At 46.8% G+C, this 23,839-nt stretch overlaps 1 protein-coding gene across 3 annotated transcripts in view; it reads left to right on the forward strand.

Annotated features, from left to right (window-relative positions):
* Positions 1–23,839, forward strand: part of LOC123996622 (rho guanine nucleotide exchange factor 18-like) — a 114,391-nt gene that overhangs the window by 78,550 nt on the left and 12,002 nt on the right. For all 3 annotated transcript variants that reach the window (XM_046300132.1, XM_046300133.1, XM_046300134.1), the window contains 8 exons: positions 1,223–1,296; positions 2,804–2,986; positions 7,301–7,441; positions 7,582–7,700; positions 8,429–8,509; positions 8,825–8,872; positions 9,872–10,057; positions 15,996–16,241. In XM_046300132.1, coding sequence (XP_046156088.1) covers positions 1,223–1,296; positions 2,804–2,986; positions 7,301–7,441; positions 7,582–7,700; positions 8,429–8,509; positions 8,825–8,872; positions 9,872–10,057; positions 15,996–16,241 — 1,078 coding nt within the window. The remainder of the gene's footprint in view (positions 1–1,222; positions 1,297–2,803; positions 2,987–7,300; positions 7,442–7,581; positions 7,701–8,428; positions 8,510–8,824; positions 8,873–9,871; positions 10,058–15,995; positions 16,242–23,839) is intronic.

Here is a 23,839-nt window from a genome sequence, read left to right on the forward strand (position 1 = left end):
GGAGGGGCTAGGCGTGCGTGGGGAGGGGCTTGGCGTGAGGGAGTAAATGGGAAGGTGTACAGTCACAGCAGAAGAGAAAAGTCCAGAGGAAACGGACATAAACGCTCTTAATTTTTTTTTTTTATAAACATGAATCTTGCAATACAGGCATCTGGAATATCGTGCTAAAATATTAATTCAAATGAATTCTATATATCGCCCAGCCCGATCTCCTCCCCTCTCCCCCCTCCATGCTTTCTCTCCACTGAGCCAAACGAATTCTATATCGCCCAGCCCGATCTCCTCCCCTCTCCCCCCTCCATGCTTTCTCTCCGCTGAGCCAAGCTGGACTGGTTACGCAGGCACCACACTTTATTGGAACCGTGCGGAAAATAACTAATCAGAGCTTGGTTTGGGGCGGCACAGGTGAAAAGATAGTCCTGCCCGTCTATACACCTCTCGGCCGGCCGTACACCTCCTCTCGGCCGGCCGTACACCCTCTCGGCCGGCCGTACACCCCCTCTCGGCCGGCCGTACACCCCCTCTCGGCCGGCCGTACAGCTCGTTTACAGGTATTGCTGCAGCACTGAGGACCCATTTTGTGTATGCTGTGTTTCACTCCAGGGCCGTATACCACAAACCCCCTCAAAGTAGGAGTGCCGATCTAGGATCTGTCCATTTATCTTACTTACTAAGATCGTAAAATCAACTGATCCTAGATCAGCAGTCATACTCTGACATGCTTTTGTGGGTACGTGGCCCAGCTCATTAAAACACATTACTCTGCCTGACCTGTGTCGTTTTAATGTCGACATTTCGTTCTCATTTTTCATTTTAATGACCTTTTACAAGACATGGGATGTCTTGTACCCGGTTACAGACTCAACAACTCTGGCAGTGTTTGTCTTGTGTAAAGGACTTATCTTTTCTAATTAATGGAGGTCTGGGTCTTCCTCTCCCAGCACCACCATACAGCCTGTCAACTACGGTTGTTAAGCACGGCGCCACACCATCTTTCACTCCAGCTGAACATAATTGTAAAACATCAGGTGGTTTGATACTGCTCCTCAATGGGACTAAGTAGTTAAAAACAGAACCTCGATACACCGTTGGTCCCCAGTACTGGAGTTGAAACGCTGCTTTGTATCTAAACCCAAGGCTTCGATTCCTAGCTAACTCGCCTCTCTCGATCTCTCTCTCTCTGTTTCTCTCGCTCTCTCTCTCTCTCTGTTTCTCTCGATAGTTGTCCACACACTGAGGAGAGACTCTTCAGTGAGCAGGAGGAGGCTCGAGCCGCCAGATTCAACGAGTTCCAAGGTGACTTACGACGACAGGACCAATGGCCTCGTCTTTGTAATAGTGTCATGTTGATGATAGACCACTAGGTGGCGGGCAATAGTGTCATGTTGATGCTAGACCACTAGGTGGTGGTCAATAGTGTCATGTTGATGCTAGACCACTAGGTGGTGGTCAATAGTGTCATGTTGATGCTAGACCACTAGGTGGTGGTCAATAGTGTCATGTTGATGCTAGACCACTAGGTGGCGGTCAATAGTGTCATGTTGATGCTAGACCACTAGGTGGTGGTCAATAGTGTCATGTTGATGCTAGACCACTAGGTGGCGGTCAATAGTGTCATGTTGATGCTAGACCACTAGGTGGCGGTCAATAGTGTCATGTTGATGCTAGACCACTAGGTGGCGGTCAATAGTGTCATGTTGATGCTAGACCACTAGGTGGCGGTCAATAGTGTCATGTTGATGCTAGACCACTAGGTGGCGGTCAATAGTGTCATGTTGATGCTAGACCACTAGGTGGCGGTCAATAGTGTCATGTTGATGCTAGACCACTAGGTGGTGGTCAATAGTGTCATGTTGATGCTAGACCACTAGGTGGCGGTCAATAGTGTCATGTTGATGCTAGACCACTAGGTGGCGGTCAATAGTGTCATGTTGATGCTAGACCACTAGGTGGCGGTCAATAGTGTCATGTTGATGCTAGACCACTAGGTGGCGGTCAATAGTGTCATGTTGATGCTAGACCACTAGGTGGCGGTCAATAGTGTCATGTTGATGCTAGACCACTAGGTGGCGGTCAATAGTGTCATGTTGATGCTAGACCACTAGGTGGCGGGCAATAGTGTCATGTTGATGCTAGACCACTAGGTGGTGGTCAATAGTGTCATGTTGATGCTAGACCACTAGGTGGCGGTCAATAGTGTCATGTTGATGCTAGACCACTAGGTGGCGGTCAATAGTGTCATGTTGATGCTAGACCACTAGGTGGCGGTCAATAGTGTCATGTTGATGCTAGACCACTAGGTGGTGGTCAATAGTGTCATGTTGATGCTAGACCACCAGGTGGTGGTCAATAGTGTCATGTTGATGCTAGACCACTAGGTGGTGGTCAATAGTGTCATGTTGATGCTAGACCACTCAGGTGCTAGACCACTAGGTCAATAGTGTCATGTTGATGCTAGACCACTAGGTGGCGGTCAATAGTGTCATGTTGATGCTAGACCACTAGGTGGCGGTCAATAGTGTCATGTTGATGCTAGACCACTAGGTGGTGGTCAATAGTGTCATGTTGATGCTAGACCACTAGGTGGCGGTCAATAGTGTCATGTTGATGCTAGACCACTAGGTGGCGGTCAATAGTGTTATGTTGATGCTAGACCACTAGGTGGTGGTCAATAGTGTTATGTTGATGCTAGACCACTAGGTGGTGGTCATGCTCCAGTTAACATTCACCTTTTAATGTTTCTGTTCCTGGCATTTCATGTAACGAACTGTTAATTCTTTCTGTCCCCGTTCTCCTGTCCCAGAGCGTCTGAGCCAGAAGGACTCCCAGATCGTGACGTTGCTGACAGAGAAGCTGCAGCTGTTTTCAGACATGTGTCTGGTGTCTGGTCACGAGGACACGACCTTCCGCTCCCGCCTAATGCTGCGAGGTGACGCCTCAGACCTCCACCAGGGGGAGACACTGCTCAAGGGGACCATCACTGATGGTACAACACACACACACACACACACACTTACACAAACACAAGGTAACACACACACACACTCTGTCATATGGTATTGAAAGGAAAAACATATGATTTGAATGAAAGTATTTGAGTAAACAACATGTAAAGGAAGCTCTCATTTCAAATAGTCTGTGTGTCGTATTAAACAGGTTGTTCCTCTTTTCAGTTCGCTGCAGCTTGCGACTGGAACGAGCTGCAACAAACACTCAAACTGGACAGTTTTATCTCAGTCTCTTCATTCAATGACTCAAATCATGGACACTCTTACTGACAGTTGTGGCTGCTTTGCGTGATGTATTGTTGTCTCTACCTTCTTGCTCTTTGTGCTGTTGTCTGTGCCCAATAATGTTTGTACCCTGTTCTGTACTGCTACCATGTTGTGTTGCTACCATGTTGTTGTCATGTTGTGTTGCTACCATGTTGTGTTGTCATGTGTTGCTGCCTTGCTCTGTTGTTGTCTTAGGTCTCTCTTTATGTAGTGTTGTGTTGTCTCCCTTGTCGGGATGTGTGTTTTGTCCAATATATAATATATTTATTTTATTTAATCCCAGGCCCCTCTCCCCGCAGGAACCTGTTTGCCTTTTGGTAGATAAGAATTTGTTCTTAACTGACTTTCCTCGTTAAATAAAGGTGAAATGAAAACATTAAATGCAGGAGTGGCTTCAGGACAAGTCTCTAAATGTCTCCCCAAATACAGGTGTCCCACGCTTGTAGCTTCATGCCCAAGATGACTTGAGGCTGTAATCGCTGTTAAAGGTGCTTGAACAAAGTACTGAGTAAAGGGTCTGAATACTTATGTAAATGTGATGTTAATTTAAAAAAATCAAATTTAAAAAAGGAAGAAGAAAAAAATATATATAAAATGAACAGTCTAAATAGGTCAGGTGCCAGACAGGGAGCTTAAAGAAAATGTAATTATTTAGGCTATATTACTTAACGGCTATAGCCTACAAATAAATAAATGGGGAATCGAGTCTGACACACTAGGCTGGGAGGGACGTTTCACCTAAAATGACACCCTTATCTATCTGGCTGTAGCTCAGGACCTGAAGTAAGGATATGCATATTCCTGGTACCATTTGAAAGGAAACACTTTGAAGTTTGTGGAAATGTGAAATTAATGTAGGAGAATAGAACACAATAGATCTGGTAATAGATAATATAAAGAGAAAAACATGCGTTTTCTATTTCTTTTGTTCCATCTTTGAAATGCAAGAGATGGGCCACTATATCACGTAAGAGACTAGGCGCAATTTAAATGTTGGCCACTAGGTTGCAGCAGTGCAACGTTTCAGACTGATCCAATGAATACAGTTTTTATTTATTTTTTTAATCTATTGAACCTTTATTTAACTAGGTAAGTCAGTTAAGAACAACTTCTTATTTTCAATGATGGCCTACCAGATGGCCTACCAAAAGGCCTCCTGCTTGGATTAAAAATAAATTCAATAAAAATATAGGACAAAACACACATGACAAGAGACAACACAACAACAAAAAGAGAGAGAACACTACATAAAGAGAGATCTAAGACGACAACAACAGCATGGTAGCAACACAACATGACGACAACACAACATGGCGGCAACACAACATGGCGGCGACACAACATGGCGGCGACACAACATGGCGGCGACACAACATGGCGGCGACACAACATGGCGGCGACACAACATGGCGGCGACACAACATGACGACAACATGGTAGAAACATAACATGACGACAACATGGTAGCAACACAACATGGTAGCGACACAACATGGCAGCAACACAACATGCGACACAACATGGCAGCAACACAACATGGCGGCAACATGGTACACAAACATGGCGGCGCACACAACATGGCGGCAACACAACATGACACAACATGGTAGCAACACAACATGGCGGCGACACAACATGGCGGCGACACAACATGACGACAACATGGTAGAAACATAACATGACGACAACATGGTAGCAACACAACATGGTAGCGACACAACATGGCAGCAACACAACATGGCGGCGACACAACATGGCGGCGACACAACATGGCGGCAACATGGTAGCAACACAACATGACGACAACATGGTAGCAACACAACATGACGACAACATGGTAGCAACACAACATGACGACAACATGGTAGCAACACAACATGACGACAACATGGTAGCAACACAACATGACGACAACATGGTAGCAACACAACATGACGACAACATGGTAGCAACACAACATGACGACAACATGGTAGCAACACAACATGACGGCAACATGGTAGCAACACAACATGACGGCAACATGGTAGCAACACAACATGACGACAACATGGTAGCAACACAACATGGCAGCAACACAACATGGCGGCAACACAACATGGCGGCAACACAACATGGCGGCAACACAACATGGCGGCAACACAACATGGCGGAAACACAACATGGCGGCAACACAACATGGCGGAAACACAACATGGCGGCAACACAACATGGCGGCAACACAACATGGCGGCAACACAACATGGCAGCAACACAACATGGCGACAACACAACATGACGACAACATGGTAGAAACATAACATGACGACAACATGGTAGCAACACAACATGACGACAACATGGTAGCAACACAACATGACGACAACATGGTAGCAACACAACATGACGACAACATGGTAGCAACACAACATGACGACAACATGGTAGAAACACAACATGACGACAACATGGTAGAAACACAACATGACGACAACATGGTAGAAACACAACATGACGACAACATGGTAGCAACACAACATGACAACAACATGGTAGAAACACAACATGACGACAACATGGTAGAAACATAACATGGTAGCAGCACAAAACAGGGTACAAACATTGTTGGGCACAGACAACAGCACAAAGGGCAAGAAGGTAGACAACAATACATTACTGTTCAAAATGTTGTATCAAGTCTGCCCAATCCCGTACGTCCACAGTTTCTGCCCCTCTCTGGCAGGCTATTCAGTAACTAAAGGCTGTCTCTCCATGCCTCTTGGTCCCAGGCTTTGGGATTGTTAAAAGGACCTGAGGGACCTACTGGGTACAGAACTTAAAAGCTGACATGTATTGTGGTGCACAATCATGGATTGGATTGATTTAAAAACCAATAGAAGAATATTCAAATGTATTCTAAAACTCACAGGCAGTCAGTGTTTAAAACCAGTGTAATATGTGCTCTCCGTCTGGTCTTGGTCTGTATCTGTGCTGCAGCATTCTGTATGTTTTGCAGCTGATGGCTTTCTTGGGTAGACCTAGACAGGAGAGCATTACAGTAGTCAAGCCTGCTTGTAATGAAAGCATGGATGAGTCTCTCTGTATCAGCCTGAGGGAGAAGTGGCCGCACCTTTGCAATGTTCCTCAGGTGGTAAAAGCTATTTTGATCACATTCCTAATGTGTGATTTGATATTTAGTTGAGAATCTAAAATAAGGCCTAGGTTTTTTTTTAACCTGGTCTTATCTTTATTTCCTGTGAATTAAAATGTGCTGCCAGATTCTCTCTGTGTACTTTAACTCCAGCAATAAGAAAACTTGTTTTTTTTATTCAGCTGGAGGAAGTTGTGAGCCATTTAAATATTTAAATCACTTGATGCAGTCTTAATTTATCCGTGAAGATAACTTTTACTGTGTCACCAGATGATTTTAAGTTGTGTATCGTCTCTGTGACAGTGAAAATCAATGCGTTGCTTTCTAATAACAGTGCCAAGTTTAATCAGGTGTGTTAGATCTGTTACCGTAGGAGGGTCGGCTCATCCCTACACCCGTCTGTTACCACGGGAGGGTCGGCTCCTCCCTACACCCGTCTGTTACCACGGGAGGGTCGGCTCCTCCCTACACCCGTCTGTTACCACGGGAGGGTCGGCTCCTCCCTACACCCGTCTGTTACCACGGGAGGGTCGGCTCCTCCCTACACCCGTCTGTTACCACGGGAGGGTCGGCTCCTCCCTACACCCGTCTGTTACCACAGGAGGGTCGGCTCCTCCCTACACCCGTCTGTTACCACAGGAGGGTCGGCTCCTCGCTACACCCGTCTGTTACCACGGGAGGGTCGGCTCCTCGCTACACCCGTCTGTTACCACGGGAGGGTCGGCTCCTCCCTACACCAGTCTGTAACCACGGGAGGGTCGGCTCCTCCCTACACCAGTCTGTTACCACGGGAGGGTCGGCTCCTCGCAAATCTTGTCCTATCATAAAGACAGCCTTGAAACATTGTTACTCTCTCTCCTCTCCCTCTCCTCTCCCCCCGCCTCCCCCTCCATAGTGGAGAGTCTTCAGAACCTGTTGCTGTCTGGTGTGAGAGAGCCAGTTTCACGTCTAGAGGAGGGTTCAGGATCCGGGGCTCTGCCCAGGAGAGCAGACACCTTCGGGGGCTATGACAGCAGGCCCATCATCCTCAACAAGAGTGAGTCCACTCCGTCTGCCTGCTCTGAGCCCCGTATCCACAAAGCATCTTAGAGTACGAATGCTGATCTAAACTCTGTCCATAGAATCACGTATTATGATCTAAAAGGTGTTTGACTCTGTGTTTGTGCGTGTTCGAAGGCATTGTGAAGAAGAAGAACCACAGTGGAGGGGACAGGGCCAGAGACGAGACCCAGAAAGGCTGCTCTGACCCCCAGCTTACGAAGATCCAGGCTAGTCAGACCTTGGAGCAGCCACAGGTGGGTCAAATATACAAACACACACCCAACACAACAGTGTGGGGTTGTGTGTGTGTAATGGTGGGTGTGTGTAATGGGGTTGTGTGTGTGTAATGGGGTTGTGTGTGTGTAATGGGGTTGTGTGTGTGTAATGGGGTTGTGTGTGTGATGGTGGGTATAATAATGGGTGTGTGTAATGGTGGGTGGGTGTAATGGTGGGTATAATAATTGGTGTGTGTAATGGGGTTGTGTGTGTAATTGTGTGTGTAATGGGGTTGTGTGTGTAATTGTGTGTGTAATTGGGTTGTGTGTGTGTGTAATTGTGTGTGTAATGGGGTTGTGTGTGTAATTGTGTGTGTAATGGGGTTGTGTGTGTAATGGGGTTGTGTGTGTAATTGTGTGTGTAATGGGGTTGTGTGTGTAATGGGGTTGTGTGTGTAATGGGGTTGTGTGTGTAATTGTGTGTGTAATGGGGTTGTGTGTGTAATGGGGTTGTGTGTGTAATGGGGTTGTGTGTGTGTGTAATTGTGTGTGTAATGGGGTTGTGTGTGTGTGTAATTGTGTGTGTAATGGGGTTGTGTGTGTGTGTAATGGGGTTGTGTGTGTGTGTAATGGGGTTGTGTGTGTGTGTGTAATGGGGTTGTGTGTGTGTAATGGTGGGTATAATAGTGTGGGTGTGTAATGGTGGGTGCGTAATGGGGGTTATGTGTGTAAAGGTGGGTGTGGTGTGTATAATGTGTGATGTACAGGCTGATGATGATGAGGAGGAGGAAGAGGCCTCTCCAGCCACCTGGAGCCCCATCTGGTCTAACACCTTCCCTGAGGCCGAGGTAGATGTGCTCGTTTCAGTTGGTATTTTAACCTCTGTTAAGCTTCTTCAAACCTGATGTGTTATTCTGGCCTCTATATCAAACCTGATGTGTTATTCTGGCCTCTATATCAAACCTGATGTGTTATTCTGGCCTCTATATCAAACCTGATGTGTTATTCTGGCCTCTATATCAAACCTGATGCGTTATTATGGCCTCTATAAGGTGTGCCCAGAGTGTCCAAACCATCGGTATAAAACAGACGTGTATCTATGACAACCTACAGTTGTCTGTTGACCTTCTCTTTCCTAACGTTCCTGTTTCTGCCTCAACTAGTTCTTTGACCGGGTGCTGATGCTGTCCCAGAGACTCTACAGCCTGCAGGTAAACACTCACGTTTTCCTAGGTACCCTCTCGACGACCTCTCAACATACTCCACATGACATGTAGCTCTCCTCCAGTCCAGTCCTGTCCTGTCTGTGTGTGTGACTGGGCCATGAACATTCAACAGGACTGCAGTCTTCTTACCAGGGCTAGACCCCAAATACTAGTCTGTTTGTATGTGAACAAAAATGTTAAAATGACATCACATGGAGACTGCTAGACTCTCCTTTTGATTGGTTATGGTCTGTGACCACCAGCCTTATGCTTTCAAGAAGTTGACCCACATCTCCCCTCCCGTGCCCCCCTCCCTTCACCCCCCTCCCTGTCTCCCTTCCTGTCTCCCGTCCCTTCCTGTCTCCCGTCCCTTCCTGTCTCCCGTCCCTTCCTGTCTCCCGTCCCTTCCTGTCTCCCGTCCCTTCCTGTCTCCCGTCCCTTCCTGTCTCCCGTCCCCTCCCTTCCCGTCTCCCCTCCCGTGCTCCCCTCCCTTCCCGTCTCCCCTCCCGTGCTCCCCTCCCGTGCTCCCCACCCTTCCCGTCTCCCCTCCCGTGCTCCCCACCCTTCCCGTCTCCCCTCCCGTGCTCCCCTCCCTTCCCGTCTCCCCTCCCGTGCTCCCCTCCCTTCCCGTGCTCCTCTCCTCCCGTGCTCCCCTCCCTTCCCGTGCTCCTCTCCTCCCGTGCTCCCCTCCCTTCCCGTGCTCCTCCCTCCCGTGCTCCCCTCCCTTCCCGTGCTCCTCCCGTGCTCCCCTCCCTTCCCGTCTCCCCTCCCGTGCTCCCCACCCTTCCCGTCTCCCTCCCGTGCTCCCCACCCTTCCCGTCTCCCCTCCCGTGCTCCCCTCCCTTCCCGTCTCCGCTCCAATGCTCCCTTCCCGTCTCCCCTCCCGGCTCCCGTCCCGCTCCCCTCCCGTGCTCCCCTCCCGTCTCCCCTCCCGTGCTCCCTTCCCGTCTCCCCTCCCGTTTCCCCTCCCGTGCTCCCCTCCCTTCCCGTTTCCCCTCCCTTCAGGCCATCATCGCCAAGCAGGACAGCCACATCGAACTACAACGCGCCTCCCTCACCGAGCGCGCCTCCTTCCCTGGCCGTCACCGCGGCAACGTTCTCCTGGAGCAGGAGAAACAGAGGACGCTGGCCCTGCAGAGGGAGGAGCTGGCCAGCTTCCACAAGCTGCAGTCACAGCACCGTCAGGAGCAGGTGGGACTCAGTGGAAATGGTCCTTCATGTGATTTATCCCTTCCGGGTTGTCTTCATTCTAACTCCGCGTGCAGGTGATTAAAGGTCACAATGCTCGGAGAAAGGCGCCACGTTAGTATGAGCATCATGATTCATTCTGCACAAACAAAAAGCTGTGCCCCCCCCCCCCCCCCAAACAAACCTCTTTCTCAATGCTAAGGACCAAGAGCACATTCTGCGCATGTTATTTTACACACACAATGTTTTCTATGTAGCTACCCCCCCCTTCCAAGTTTCTCTCTTTACTCCCCCTTCCAAGTTTCTCTCTTTACTCCCCCTCCCTCCACGTTTCTCTCTTTACTCCCCCTCCCTCCACGTTTCTCTCTTTACTCCCCCCTCCCTCCACGTTTCTCTCTTTACTCCCCCCACCCCCTCCACGTTTCTCTCTTTACTCCCCCTCCCTCCACGTTTCTCTCTTTACTCCACCCCTCCCTCCACGTTTCTCTCTTTACTCCCTCCACGTTTCTCTCTTTATTCCCCCTCCCTCCACGTTTCTCTCTACTCCCCCTCCTCCTCCACGTTTCTCTCTCTACTCCCCCCTCCTCCTCCACGTTTCTCTCTCTACTCCCCCCTCCTCCACGTTTCTCTCTCTACTCCCCCTCCCTCCACGTTTCTCTCTTTACTCCCCCTCACTCCACGTTTCTCTCTTTACTCCCCCTCCCTCCACGTTTCTCTCTTTACTCCCCCTCCCTCAACGTTTCTCTCTTTACTCCCCCTCCCTCCACGTTTCTCTCTTTACTCCCTCCACGTTTCTCTCTTTATTCCCCCTCCCTCCACGTTTCTCTCTCTACTCACCCCCTCCTCCTCCACGTTTCTCTCTCTACCCCCCTCCTCCTCCACGTTTCTCTCTCTACCCCCCCTCCTCCACGTTTCTCTCTCTACTCCCCCTCCCTCCACGTTTCTCTCTTTACTCCCCCCCCTCCACGTTTCTCTCTCTACTCCCCCTCCCTCCACGTTTCGCTCTCTTTACTCCCCCTCCCTCCACGTTTCGCTCTCTACTCCCCCTCCCTCCACGTTTCTCTCTACTCCCCCCTCCCTCCACGTTTCTCTCTCTACTCCCCCCTCCCTCCACGTTTCTCTCTCTACTCCCCCTCCCTCCACGTTTCTCTCTCTACTCCCCCTCCCTCCACGTTTCTCTCTTTACTCCCCCTCTCTCCAAGTTTCTCTCTTTACTCCCTCCCTCCACGTTTCTCTCTTTACTCCCTCCCTCCACGTTTCTCTCTCTACTCCCCCCGTCCCTCCACGTTTCTCTCTCTACTCCCCCGTCCCTCCACGTTTCTCTTTACTCCCCCCTCCTCCACGTTTCTCTCTTTACTCCCCCTCCCGACTGGCTGTCTGCCTCCTGCTATAGCCAACGTTTACAGTGATGACTACGTCTCTAATTAGACTGGCTGTCTGCCTCCTGCTATAGCCAACGTTTATAATGATTACGTCTCTAATTAGACTGGCTGTCTGCCTCCTGCTATAGTCAACGTTTACAGTGATGACTACGTCTCTAATTAGACTGGCTGTCTGCCTCCTGCTATAGCCAACGTTTATAATGATTACGTCTCTAATTAGACTGGCTGTCTGCCTCCTGCTATAGCCAACGTTTATAATGATTACGTCTCTAATTAGACTGGCTGTCTGCCTCCTGCTATAGCCAACGTTTACAGTGATGATTACGTCTCTAATTAGACTGGCTGTCTGCCTCCTGCTATAGCCAACGTTTATAATGATTACGTCTCTAATTGGACTGGCTGTCTGCCTCCTGCTATACTCAACGTTTATAATGATTACGTCTCTAATTAGACTGGCTGTCTGCCTCCTGCTATAGCCAACGTTTACAATGATGACTACGTCTCTAATTAGACTGGCTGTCTGCCTCCTGCTATAGCCAACATTTATAATGATTACGTCTCTAATTAGACTGGCTGTCTGCCTCCTGCTATAGCCAACGTTTATAATGATGATTACGTCTCTAATTAGACTGGCTGTCTGCCTCCTGCTATAGCCAACGTTTACAATGATGACTACGTCTCTAATTAGACTGGCTGTCTGCCTCCTGCTATAGACAACGTTTACAGTGATGACTACATCTCTAATTAGACTGACTGCTTACAGTGAAATGCTGAATACAACAGGTGTAGTAGACCTTACAGTGAAATGCTGAAAACAACAGGTGTAGTAGACCTTACAGTGAAATGCTGAAAACAACAGGTGTAGGTTGACCTTACAGTGAAATGCTGAATACAACAGGTGTAGGTTGACCTTACAGTGAAATGCTGAATACAACAGGTGTAGGTAGACCTTACAGTGAGATGCTGAATACAACAGGTGTAGTAGACCTTACAGTGAAACGCTGAATACAACATGTGTAGTAGAACTTAGTGATGCTTACTTACAGGCTCTAACAATAGTGTTTAAAAAGGTGTTAGGTAAGTAAATAAATAAAAATAACAGTAGCGAGGCTACATACAGTAGCGAGGCTACATACAGACACCGGTTAGTCAGGCTGATTGAGGTAGTATGTACATGTAGAGATGGTTAAAGTGACTATGCATATATGATGAACAGAGAGTAGTAGTAGCGTAAAAGAGGGGTTGGCGGGACACAATGTAGATAGCCCAGTTGGCCAATGTGCGGGAGCACTGGTTGGTCTGCCCAATTGAGGTAGAATGTACAGTGCCTTGCGAAAGTATTCGGCCCCCTTGAACTTTGCGACCTTTTGCCACATTTCAGGCTTCAAACATAAAGATATAAAACTGTATTTTTTTGTGAAGAATCAACAACAAGTGGGACACAATTATGAAGTGGAATGACATTTATTGGATATTTCAAACTTTTTTAACAAATCAAAAACTGAAAAATTGGGCGTGCAAAATTATTCAGCCCCCTTAAGTTAATACTTTGTAGCGCCACCTTTTGCTGCGATTACAGCTGTAAGTCGCTTGGGGTATGTCTATCAGTTTTGCACATCGAGAGACTGACATTTTTTGCCATTCCTCCTTGCAAAACAGCTCAAGCTCAGTGAGGTTTGGATGGAGAGTATTTGTGAACAGCAGTTTTCAGTTCTTTCCACAGATTCTCGATTGGATTCAGGTCTGGATTTTGACTTGGCCATTCTAACACCTGGATATGTTTATTTTTGAACCATTCCATTGTAGATTTTGCTTTATGTTTTGGATCATTGTCTTGTTGGAAGACAAATCTCCGTCCCAGTCTCAATCAGGTTTTCTTCCAGAATGGTCCTGTATTTGGCTCCATCTATCTTCCCATCAATTTTAACCATCTTCCCTGTCCCTGCTGAAGAAAAGCAGGCCCAAACCATGAATGCTGCCACCACCATGTTTGACAGTGGGGATGGTGTGTTCAGGGTGATGAGCTGTGTTGCTTTTACGCCAAACATATCGTTTTGGTTCTTCCACATGTTTGGTGTGTCTCCCAGGTGGCAAACTTTAAACGACACTTTTTATGGATATCTTTGAGAAATGTCTTTCTTCTTGCCACTCTTCCATAAAGGCCAGATTTGTGCAATATACGACTGATTGTTGTCCTATGGACAGAGTCTCCCACCTCAGCTGTAGATCTCTGCAGTTCATCCAGAGTGATCATGGGCCTCTTGGCTGCATCTCTGATCAGTCTTCTCCTTGTATGAGCTGAAAGTTTAGAGGGACGGCTAGGTCTTGGTAGATTTGCAGTGGTCTGATACTCCTTCCATTTCAATATTATCGCTTGCACAGTGCTCCTTGGGATGTTTAAAGCTTGGGAAATCTCATTTTATCCAAATCCGGCTTTAAACTTCTTCACAACAGTATCTCAGACCTGCCTGGTGTGTTCCTTGTTCTTCATGATGCTCTCTGCGCTTTTAACGGACCTCTGAGACTATCACAGTGCAGGTGCATTTATACGGAGACTAGATTACACACAGGTGGATTGTAATTTATCATCATTAGTCATTTAGGTCAACATTGGATCATTCAGAGATCCTCACTGAACTTCTGGAGAGAGTTTGCTGCACTGAAAGTAAAGGGGCTGAATAATTTTGCACGCCCAATTTTTCAGTTTTTGATTTGTTAAAAAAGTTTGAAATATCCAATAAATGTCGTTCCACTTCATGATTGTGTCCCACTTGTTGTTGATTCTTCACAAAAAAATACAGTTTTATATCTTTGTTTGAAGCCTGAAATGTGGCAAAAGATCGCAAAGTTCAAGGGGGCCGAATACTTTCACAAGGCACTGTACATGTGTACATGATCCTCATTAGCTGTTGCAAAAGCAGCTGCTACTCTTCCTGTAGTCCACACATAACATAACATAATACAGAACAACAATAGACAAGAACAGCTCAAGGACAGAACAACGTGCATTTATGAGGGTGGATGTCTATTTTTATAAATCCATTCAATATACACCATAAGAAAACATAGAAAGTCATGTTATGAGTTTATGTTACTGGTGTGTGCAGCCGATAGGCCACATGGCTGAGCCAATGAAATCAATAGTTCATTCAACTGACAAGAACCCTTTAGGCTTGCCCTGATCAGTCACGCACATATTTTATAGTATAATATATTTTTTATAGTAGGCTGAGAATATAATGAAATATAACAGAATCAAATACAAATATTTCTTCCCACACAACTTGCGTCATGGCAACGTATGGAATGTGTGGAACCTCTGTCGTTTTAAAAATAAATGATGATATTTTGAAACTGAGCCCAAGACAAGGCCATGCTTTTGATTTCCGTTTCATCTGTTTCCTACCTTCACTCTGCTATGTTAGGGAGCAGTCGTAGGGTCTTAAATTAAAGGTATATTCATCATGATGTGGGAGTCTCGTGTTCATATTTCACAACCTCCGTGGGATTTTGGAGTTGCCTTTTACGAGATCAAGCAAAATAGACCTACACTTGATTTAGGCTTCATTATCGCAAGCTAAATGCTTCTGTTCAGTGATAGATGAGTAAACGAATAGACTAGCTATACAGCAGGTAGCCTCGTGGTTAGAGCGTTGGACAGGTAGCCTAGTGGTTAGAGCATTGAGCAGGTAGCCTAGTGGTTAGAGCGTTGGACAGGTAGCCTAGTGGTTAGAGCGTTGGACAGGTAGCCTAGTGGTTAGAGCGTTGGACGGGTAGCCTAGTGGTTAGAGCGTTGGACGGGTAGCCTAGTGGTTAGAGCGTTGGACGGGTAGCCTAGTGGTTAGAGCGTTGGACGGGTAGCCTAGTGGTTAGAGCGTTGGACGGGTAGCCTCGTGGTTAGAGCGTTGGACGGGTAGCCTCGTGGTTAGAGCGTTGGACGGGTAGCCTCGTGGTTAGAGCGTTGGAAGGGTAACCGAAAGGTTGCTGAATCGAATCCCCGAGCTGACCATCTGTCATTTTGCCCCTGAGCAAGGCAGTTAACCCACTGTTCCCCGGGCGCCGAAGACATGGATGTCTTAACCCACAGCCCCCCTTACCACCTCCACTTATTTGCCCAGACAGAGAATTAACCAAATATACAGAGATAATTGAGCCAACTAGACAAGGTGAATATGAGCAGCACTCACATCAACTTAGCATTTCCACAACCTAATTGTATTGTTGTAGCCTAACCAATATCTAAACAGAGATGTTACTGAAAAGAAAATGTTTTGATTTATTAAAGTCAAGCTTGTCTATAAGCAGTGTGAAACGGTGCTGAAATAGGCTGGGCTATTGCTTCAAATGGATTACAAGGTCATCATTGGATCATTTGGGGAATTTTAGTAAACAACTATTTGATGCCTTTAAAATATATATATATATTTAACACATGCAAAGAAATATTTAGCCACTGAACTTTTGGGTTCCCGAAAATCCTGAACCGCAGCCACTTCGAAGAAAAACTGTATTATACCAGTCTGCATGAAGTAGAGATGAACCTTGTGTCTGTCCCCCAGGCTCGCTGGGAGAGGGAGCGGGAGCGCCACAGGCTGCAGGCCGAGGTCACGGAAGGGACGCTGAGGCAGAGAGAGGACGACTGCAGGAGGCTGGAGGAAAAGCTGGCGGAAGAGAGGGAGGATCTGGAGAGACAGAGAGAGACGTACCAACAGGATCTGGAGAGACTGAGGGAGTCGACCCGCACAGTGGAGAAGGAGAAGGAACGCCTGGAGCAGCAGAGGAAGATCAAGAGGAAGACCATTGAGGTGGGGATGATGTCTCTCTCTCTCTCTCTCTCTCTCTCTCTCTCTCTCTCTCTCTCTCTCTCTCTCTCTCTCTCTCTCTCTCTCTCTCTCTCTCTCTCTCTCTCTCTCTCTCTCTCTCTCTCTCTCTCTCACACATTACACTTACACCCGGTGTCCATTGGTATCGCTCTGCGATCCGTACCAGCACCAGTCGCATATGGCTAAAACACCACTTGCCCCAACCCAATACCTCATTGGTGGTTAACAACTAAAGCTTTGAAGTTCTCTGGTGACCTACCAACCCATTTCACTATGCCATAGTCCCAGTATCAAGCCAAGACCCAAGAATGAGGGATTCCACTCGATGGCACAAACTCAAAGTTAAAATTGACTATATCCTAAACATGATTTTATTTGATCTTTATGGTCTTAATTTAAGGTTAGCATTGTGGCTAGGGTTAAGGTTAGTTTTAAAATCACTTTTTTTAGACGATAAATTGTGGAAATAGGCAGTGTTTTGACTTTGTGGCTGTGGTAACTAGTACTTCAATTTTGAAGTAGTTAATTTTCTTCTTCAGGATTGGCTGATCCCTCCTGATGACCCGGTTGGACATGACTCCCAACAGGGTCACCAGGACGGATCAGCCAATGAAGTTGGACGCCCCACCCGGTTGACAACATTAAAATGGCGGAAGCCCTTAATGGCGCTGCCTGTGCTAACACTGCCTTTTGTCCACTACAGGCCTCTATCATGTTCTGTTTGCCCCTCTTATCCTTCCCCATCCAGCATAGCAAACACCTCTGCTGTGTTTCAGTGTTACCTTTACTCTGTCCCTATGCCAACAGGAGAACAGACACACAAATACTGAAGATACTTCCTTGTTCCCTCCCCTCTCTCCTTTGTCCCCTCCCTCCTTTGTTCCCTCCCTCCTTTGTTCCCTTCATCCATCCTTCCTCCCCCCCTTGTCTGTCTGGATTCCTATAACAGCCCACACACTCGCACACCACACACACACACACCTGCTACTTCCCTTAGAATGTTTACTGATGGGCCGTGTGATAACCACAGCAGTAGCACAGTGATGGGGGAAACACACCCACATCTGAATACACTTCTAATTAGTCAACCAGGAAGCCACCAACACAGGGAAATATTCTCTTTCCTTCTCTCTTTCCATCTCTTTTTACTCTTCAACAAAAACTTGTATTGTGTGAGTTTGTTTTTAAATGGAGTGTCGTTAGCTCAACTAGTGGACGTCTATGGGAACAGCTAGCATGTCATTAACTGTATCTGGTCTTTCAACGCTGGCAGGCGGGACTGTGTTTCACCCGGAACATTCTGCAGACAGACGGATGCCCCTGATAGCCAGAGCTGCCTTGTGGGTATTATTTGGTTTGACTTGAATTGACTGGGTTAGCCATCTGAAGTGAGGAGTTGACTACCTCAACCACGACATTGTTCAGGTATAACATGATGGCATCTCTGGCTGGTTACTTGTCAGATCAAGACCTGGCCAACTTCACAGGAAGTGGAGGGAATCTCCCTTGAGTCCCTAATGATAAGGATCTTTGGCAATGTCCATGGCTAGAAACCGGTCTCTCTGTGGCGGCGTAATGCAGAGAGTGACCGAGTGACACAATTTGTTGTTAGTGAGTGAAGTGATGAGAGCATTATTGTATTTGGTGCAAATCATTCCTTAAGTTCTAGACCTCAGCTGAGTCTGGTAATGAATGGTGTGGCTGTTGAACAAGTGGAGGAGACTAAATTACTTGGTGTTACCTTGGATTGTAAACTGTGTCATGGTTAAAACATATAGATTCAATGGTTATAAAGATGGGGAGAAGTCTGTTCGTAATAAAGAGATGCTCTGCTGACACCACACTCCACAAAGCAGGTCCTTCAGGCTCTAGTTTGATCGTATATTGATTATTGTCCAGCCATGTGGTCAAGTCCTCCAGGCTCTAATTTGATCGTATATTAATTATTGTCCAGCCATGTGGTCAAGTCCTCCAGGCTCTAGTTTGATCGTATATTAATTATTGTCCAGCCATGTGGTCAAGTCCTCCAGGCTCTAGTTTGATCGTATATTAATTATTGTCCAGCCATTCAAGTCCTGCAGGCTCTAGTCCAGCCATGTGGTCAAGTCCTCCAGGCTCTAGTTTGATCGTATATTAAAGTCCTCCAGGCTCTAGTTTGATTGTCCAGCCATGTGGTCAAGTCCTCCAGGCTCTAGTTTGATCGTATCTTGATTATTGTCCAGCCATGTGGTCAAGTCCTCCAGGCTCTAGTTTGATCGTATCTTGATTATTGTCCAGCCATGTGGTCAAGTGCTGCAAAGAAAGACAGAGTTAAGCTGCAGCTGGTCCAGAACAGAGCGGCACGTCTTGCTCTTCATTGTAATCAGAGGGCTGATATAAATACTATGCTGCCAGTCTCTCCTGGTTATGAGCTGAGGAGAGACTGGCTGACTGTACTTCTTGTTTTTATATAGAAACATTCATGTTGAAAATTCCAAATTGTTTGCGTAGTCAATTTACACACAGCACTGACACACACACACACACACACACACACACACACACACACACACACACACACACACACACACACACACACACACACACACACACACACACACACACACACACACACACACACACACACACACACACACACACACACACACACACACACCTCAATACATGCCACCAGGGGTCTTTTCACAGTCTCCAGGTCTAGAACAAATTCAAGGGAATGTACAGTTTTATACAGGGCCGTGAGTGCATGGAACTCCCTTCCATCGTATATATCGCAAGAGAACAGCAAACCTGTTTTCAATAAACAAATAAAGCAACACCTCACGGCACGCCTCTCTTCCATGTGACCTCCTTGTTGTGTGTCTGTACTGGTATGTACTGTGTGTGTGATGTCACCTCACGGCACGCCTCTCCTCCATGTGACCTCCTTGTTGTGTGTCTGTACTGGTATGTACTGTGTGTGTGATGTTTTTCAGCTCTGAGTAAGAGCTTGTTTTGGCCTGGCTGTTTTCTCCCAGGCAGATGACATTAAACACAACCTTTTCGTTTGAAAATCAGTGACACACAGACTGATCTCTGGTCTGGGCTGGCCTCATCACTGCTCTTCAGCTATCCTTTAGCCCTTATGAAAACTTCTTTAGGATATATTGTCTTTTTATTTATTATTATTTTTATTATTTATTTATTTTGACCCCTTTTTTCTCCCCAATTGGTAGTTACAGTCTTGTCTCATTGCTGCAACTCCCGTAGGGACTTGGGAGAGACGAAGGTCGAGAGCCATGCGTCCTCCGAAACACAACCCAACCAAGCCGTACTGCTTCTTGACACAATGCACATCCAACCCGGAAGCCAGCCGCACCAATGTGTCGGAGGAAACACTGTACACCTATCACCCTGGTCAGCGTGCACTGCGCCCGGCAGAAGTCGCTAGTGCTCAATGAGACAAGGATATCCCTGCCGGCCTAACCCGGACGACGCTGGGCCAATTGTGCACCGCCCCATGGGCCTCCCGGTCGTGGCTGGCTGCGACAGAGCCTGGGCTCGAACCCAGAATCTCTGGTGGCACAGCTAGCACTGCGATGCAGTGCCTTAGACCACTGCGCCACCTGGGAGGCTATATTATCATATTTTGATACTCAAATGTGTATTTATTTAAACGGTTGTCTGCTCTTCAAAGGTCTAAAATCTAATCTCAACTGATCACACTTAGGCGGTGCTATCACAATACACAGCACCCAGCTAGCTAACTATCACAGCACCCAGCTAGCTAACTATCACAGCACCCAGCTAGCTAACTATCACAGCACCCAGCTAGCTAACTATCACAGCACCCAGCTAGCTAACTATCACATCACCCAGCTAGCTAACTATCACAATACCCAGCACCCAGCTAGCTAACTATCACAATACCCAGCACCCAGCTAGCTAACTATCACAATACCCAGCACCCAGCTAGCTAACTATCACAATACCCAGCACCCAGCTAGCTAACTGTCACAATACCCAGCACCCAGCTAGCTAACTATCACAGCACCCAGCTAGCTAACTATCACAGCACCCAGCTAGCTAACTATCACAGCACCCAGCTAGCTAACTATCACATCACCCAGCTAGCTAATTATCACAATACCCAGCACCCAGCTAGCTAACTATCACAGCACCCAGCACCCAGCTAGCTAACTATCACAATACCCAGCACCCAGCTAGCTAACTATCACAGCACCCAGCTAGCTAACTATCACAGCACCCAGCTAGCTAACTATCACAGCACCCAGCTAGCTAACTATCACAGCACCCAGCTAGCTAACTATCACAGCACCCAGCTAGCTAACTATCACAGCACCCAGCTAGCTAACTATCACAGCACCCAGCTAGCTAACTATCACAGCACCCAGCTAGCTAACTATCACAGCACCCAGCTAGCTAACTATCACAGCACCCAGCTAGCTAACTATCACAATACCCAGCACCCAGCTAGCTAACTATCACAATACCCAGCACCCAGCTAGCTAACTATCACAATACCCAGCACCCAGCTAGCTAACTATCACAATACCCAGCACCCAGCTAGCTAACTATCACAATACCCAGCACCCAGCTAGCTAACTATCACAATACCCAGCACCCAGCTAGCTAACTATCACAATACCCAGCACCCAGCTAGTTAACACAATACCCAGCACCCAGCTAGCTAACTATCACAGCACCCAGCTAGCTAACTATCACAGCACCCAGCTCGCTAACTATCAAAACTAACAAATAACACATATGGAATCATGTAGTAACTAAATAATTGTTAAACAAATCTAAATATATTTTGTATTTGAGATTTGTCAAAGTAGCCAACCTTTGCCTTGATGACAGCTTGGCACACTCTTGGCATTCTCTCAACCAGCTTCATGAAATGGAATGCATTTCAATTAACAGGTGTACCTTGTTAAAAGTTAATTTGTGGATTCCTTTCCTCAATGTGTTTGAGCCAATCAGTTGTGTTGTGACATGGTAGGGGTGGTATACAGAAGATGGCCCTATTTGGTAAACAACCAAGTCCATATTATGGCAAGGAATTATGCAAATAAGCGGAGTGAAATGACACTCCATTACTTTAAGACATGTACAGGTCGGTCAGTCCGGAAAATGTAAAGCACTTTGAATGTTTCTGCGACCGCACTTGAAGAAACTATCAAGCGCTATGATGAAACTGGTTCTCATGAGGACCACCACAGGGAAGGAATACCCAGAGTTACCTCTGCTGCAGAGGATATGTTCATTAGTTAACTCCACCTCAGATTGCAGCCCAAATAAATGCTTCACAGAGTTCAAGTAACGCACATCTCAACATCAACTGTTCAGAGGAGACTGCGTGAATCAGTCCTTCGTGTTCAAATTGCTGCAAGGTAACCACTAGTGAAGGACACCAATAAGAAGAAGAGACTTGCTTGGGCCAAGAAACACGAGCAATGGACATTACACTGGTGGAAATCTGTCCTTTGGCCTGATGAGTCCAAATTTGACATTTTTGGTTCCAACTGCCGTGTTGGAACCGAAAGGACAGATTTCCACCTGTCTAATGTCCATTGCTCGTGTTTCTTGGCCCAAACAAGTCTCCTTCTTATTGGTCTCCTTTTAAATTAAGATTATTTCCAGACAAGGCATTTTTTCCAGCTGCGTGTAACTTTTTATTGAGAGCTTTTTTGGAAGTACATACAGTCAGGATTGCAGTAATGATGATCGTTGCTCAGCAACACTCAGTTCTTTCATGAGCACCAAACTTAATTTGACATTATTACGCTTGAAAAGCATGTGAATGGGAAATTTGAACGGCTGCTTCCTGAGAACATCTTGTGTGAACCCAGATTCTGGTTCAGAGTTGGGGATAGGATTTAAGTTGGGGATGTCCCAGCTAGCTAGCTATCCCATCACCCACAGCAGCAGCCGGCAGGTTTGGGCCCACAGGCCCGTTCACAATGTTCATTGGATAAAATGGGGGAAGTGTTACCTCTCCGGAAGGAATGCATATGTTAATTATCATTCAGCCCACTCCACTATCAGGACCATGTGCTTTTTTTGGAACAGGAAAAGGCCTTGGGTTTGAACTCTGAACTCTGCAGTGAAGGCTGCTGATGCCGTTGTCAAACCCCAGGTCTGAATGGGAATAGTTTCCAATGATAAAAAAGTAAAACTAAATGTTTTTCAAGGAAAAACGGATCTAAAATACAAATATTGCCACATTGTAATAATAGGTTATTTGATGAAGCCATGTGTGGCTTGAGAACCTGTGAAACAGTGGAGGTCAGTGCCGTTTAAGATGAGGAAGGAGTCGTTTTTTTCTTCATTTAAATGAGTGTGGCCTTATTTCTATTACAGCATATTGGATGACTGTCATTCATATTCCATTCACCCAGTTCAATGTAACAGCGATAGGTTTAGGATACTACATGATACTCTAATTTGCCCTATATACATCATGAGGTTGCTACAACCTAGCCTACAAATGAGCACAGGTCAATGAGACAAATTGGAGTAATCAAGGTGAGTGACGCATTCAATACTGCCTTGCCTGCATCTAAATGTAAATGTAGCTGATCTGGGCTGTAATCATTAGTCCAAACAGTTGTAAAAACTTGTGTCCCCAATTATTGCCCTGTGGGATTGGGATCTTTTTTTAAAAATTAGACCAAAGCAAAATGTGCCTCCTATTGGCCCTCCAACACCACTTCCAGGAGCATCTGGTCTCCCATCCAGGGGCTGACCAGGACCTACCCTCCTTCAGAAGCAAGCCAGCGGTGGTATGTTGCTGTCCCTCTGAGGCTGCTGTAGAACAGTGGGTTTTAATCCGTTATTTGGTGACATGAATATATTTAGTGTTTAAACAAACAAACAAAAAACGGTAACTTTAAAAAATAAAATAAAAAGTTATTTATTTACTATGAAAATTCTTCTGTCGTCCCGTTCCTCCAGTGCTGTAAAGGTTACCAGTATTTCTGCATCACTGCACACTTTGCTCTGCACTCTAACGTAGAAACACTGTGCACCTGGCAACCTTGGTTTGCGCGCACTGCGCCCGGCCCGCCACAGGAGTCGCTGGTGCCCGATGAGACAAGGATTTCCCTACTGGCCAAACCCTCCCTAACCCGGACGACGCTAGGCCAATTGTACGTCGCCCCACGGACCGGCCAGTTAAGAACAGAGCCTTGGCGTGAACACAGAGTCTCTGGTGGCACAGCTGGCGCTGCAGTACAGCTCCCTTAACCACTGTGCCACCCGGGAAGCCAGAACTGTGCTTCTTAACCCCTGACCCCCCCCCCAGGCTTGGTCACGTGTCTGACATCTCACTGTATCCTAGTCATTCAGTGTCACTGTATGATGTTTTGTAAATGGAATAATTCATTCTTCCTCACCCTCCCCACTATAACACAGTAGCTAGGTGATGTGTGATGAGCTTGCTGGCATACAAACGCTGCTGTGGCATCACTCCAGTGGGTCAGAGTGCTTCACCACCTACTCCTTTGCAATGAGTCCACTCTTCTTACTATGTAAAAGGACTTAGACAGTGTTTCAATCACAATATCCACTCCATT

Source organism: Oncorhynchus gorbuscha, linkage group LG15 (genome assembly GCF_021184085.1).
Source record: "Oncorhynchus gorbuscha isolate QuinsamMale2020 ecotype Even-year linkage group LG15, OgorEven_v1.0, whole genome shotgun sequence".
Classification (NCBI taxonomy): domain Eukaryota; kingdom Metazoa; phylum Chordata; class Actinopteri; order Salmoniformes; family Salmonidae; genus Oncorhynchus; species Oncorhynchus gorbuscha.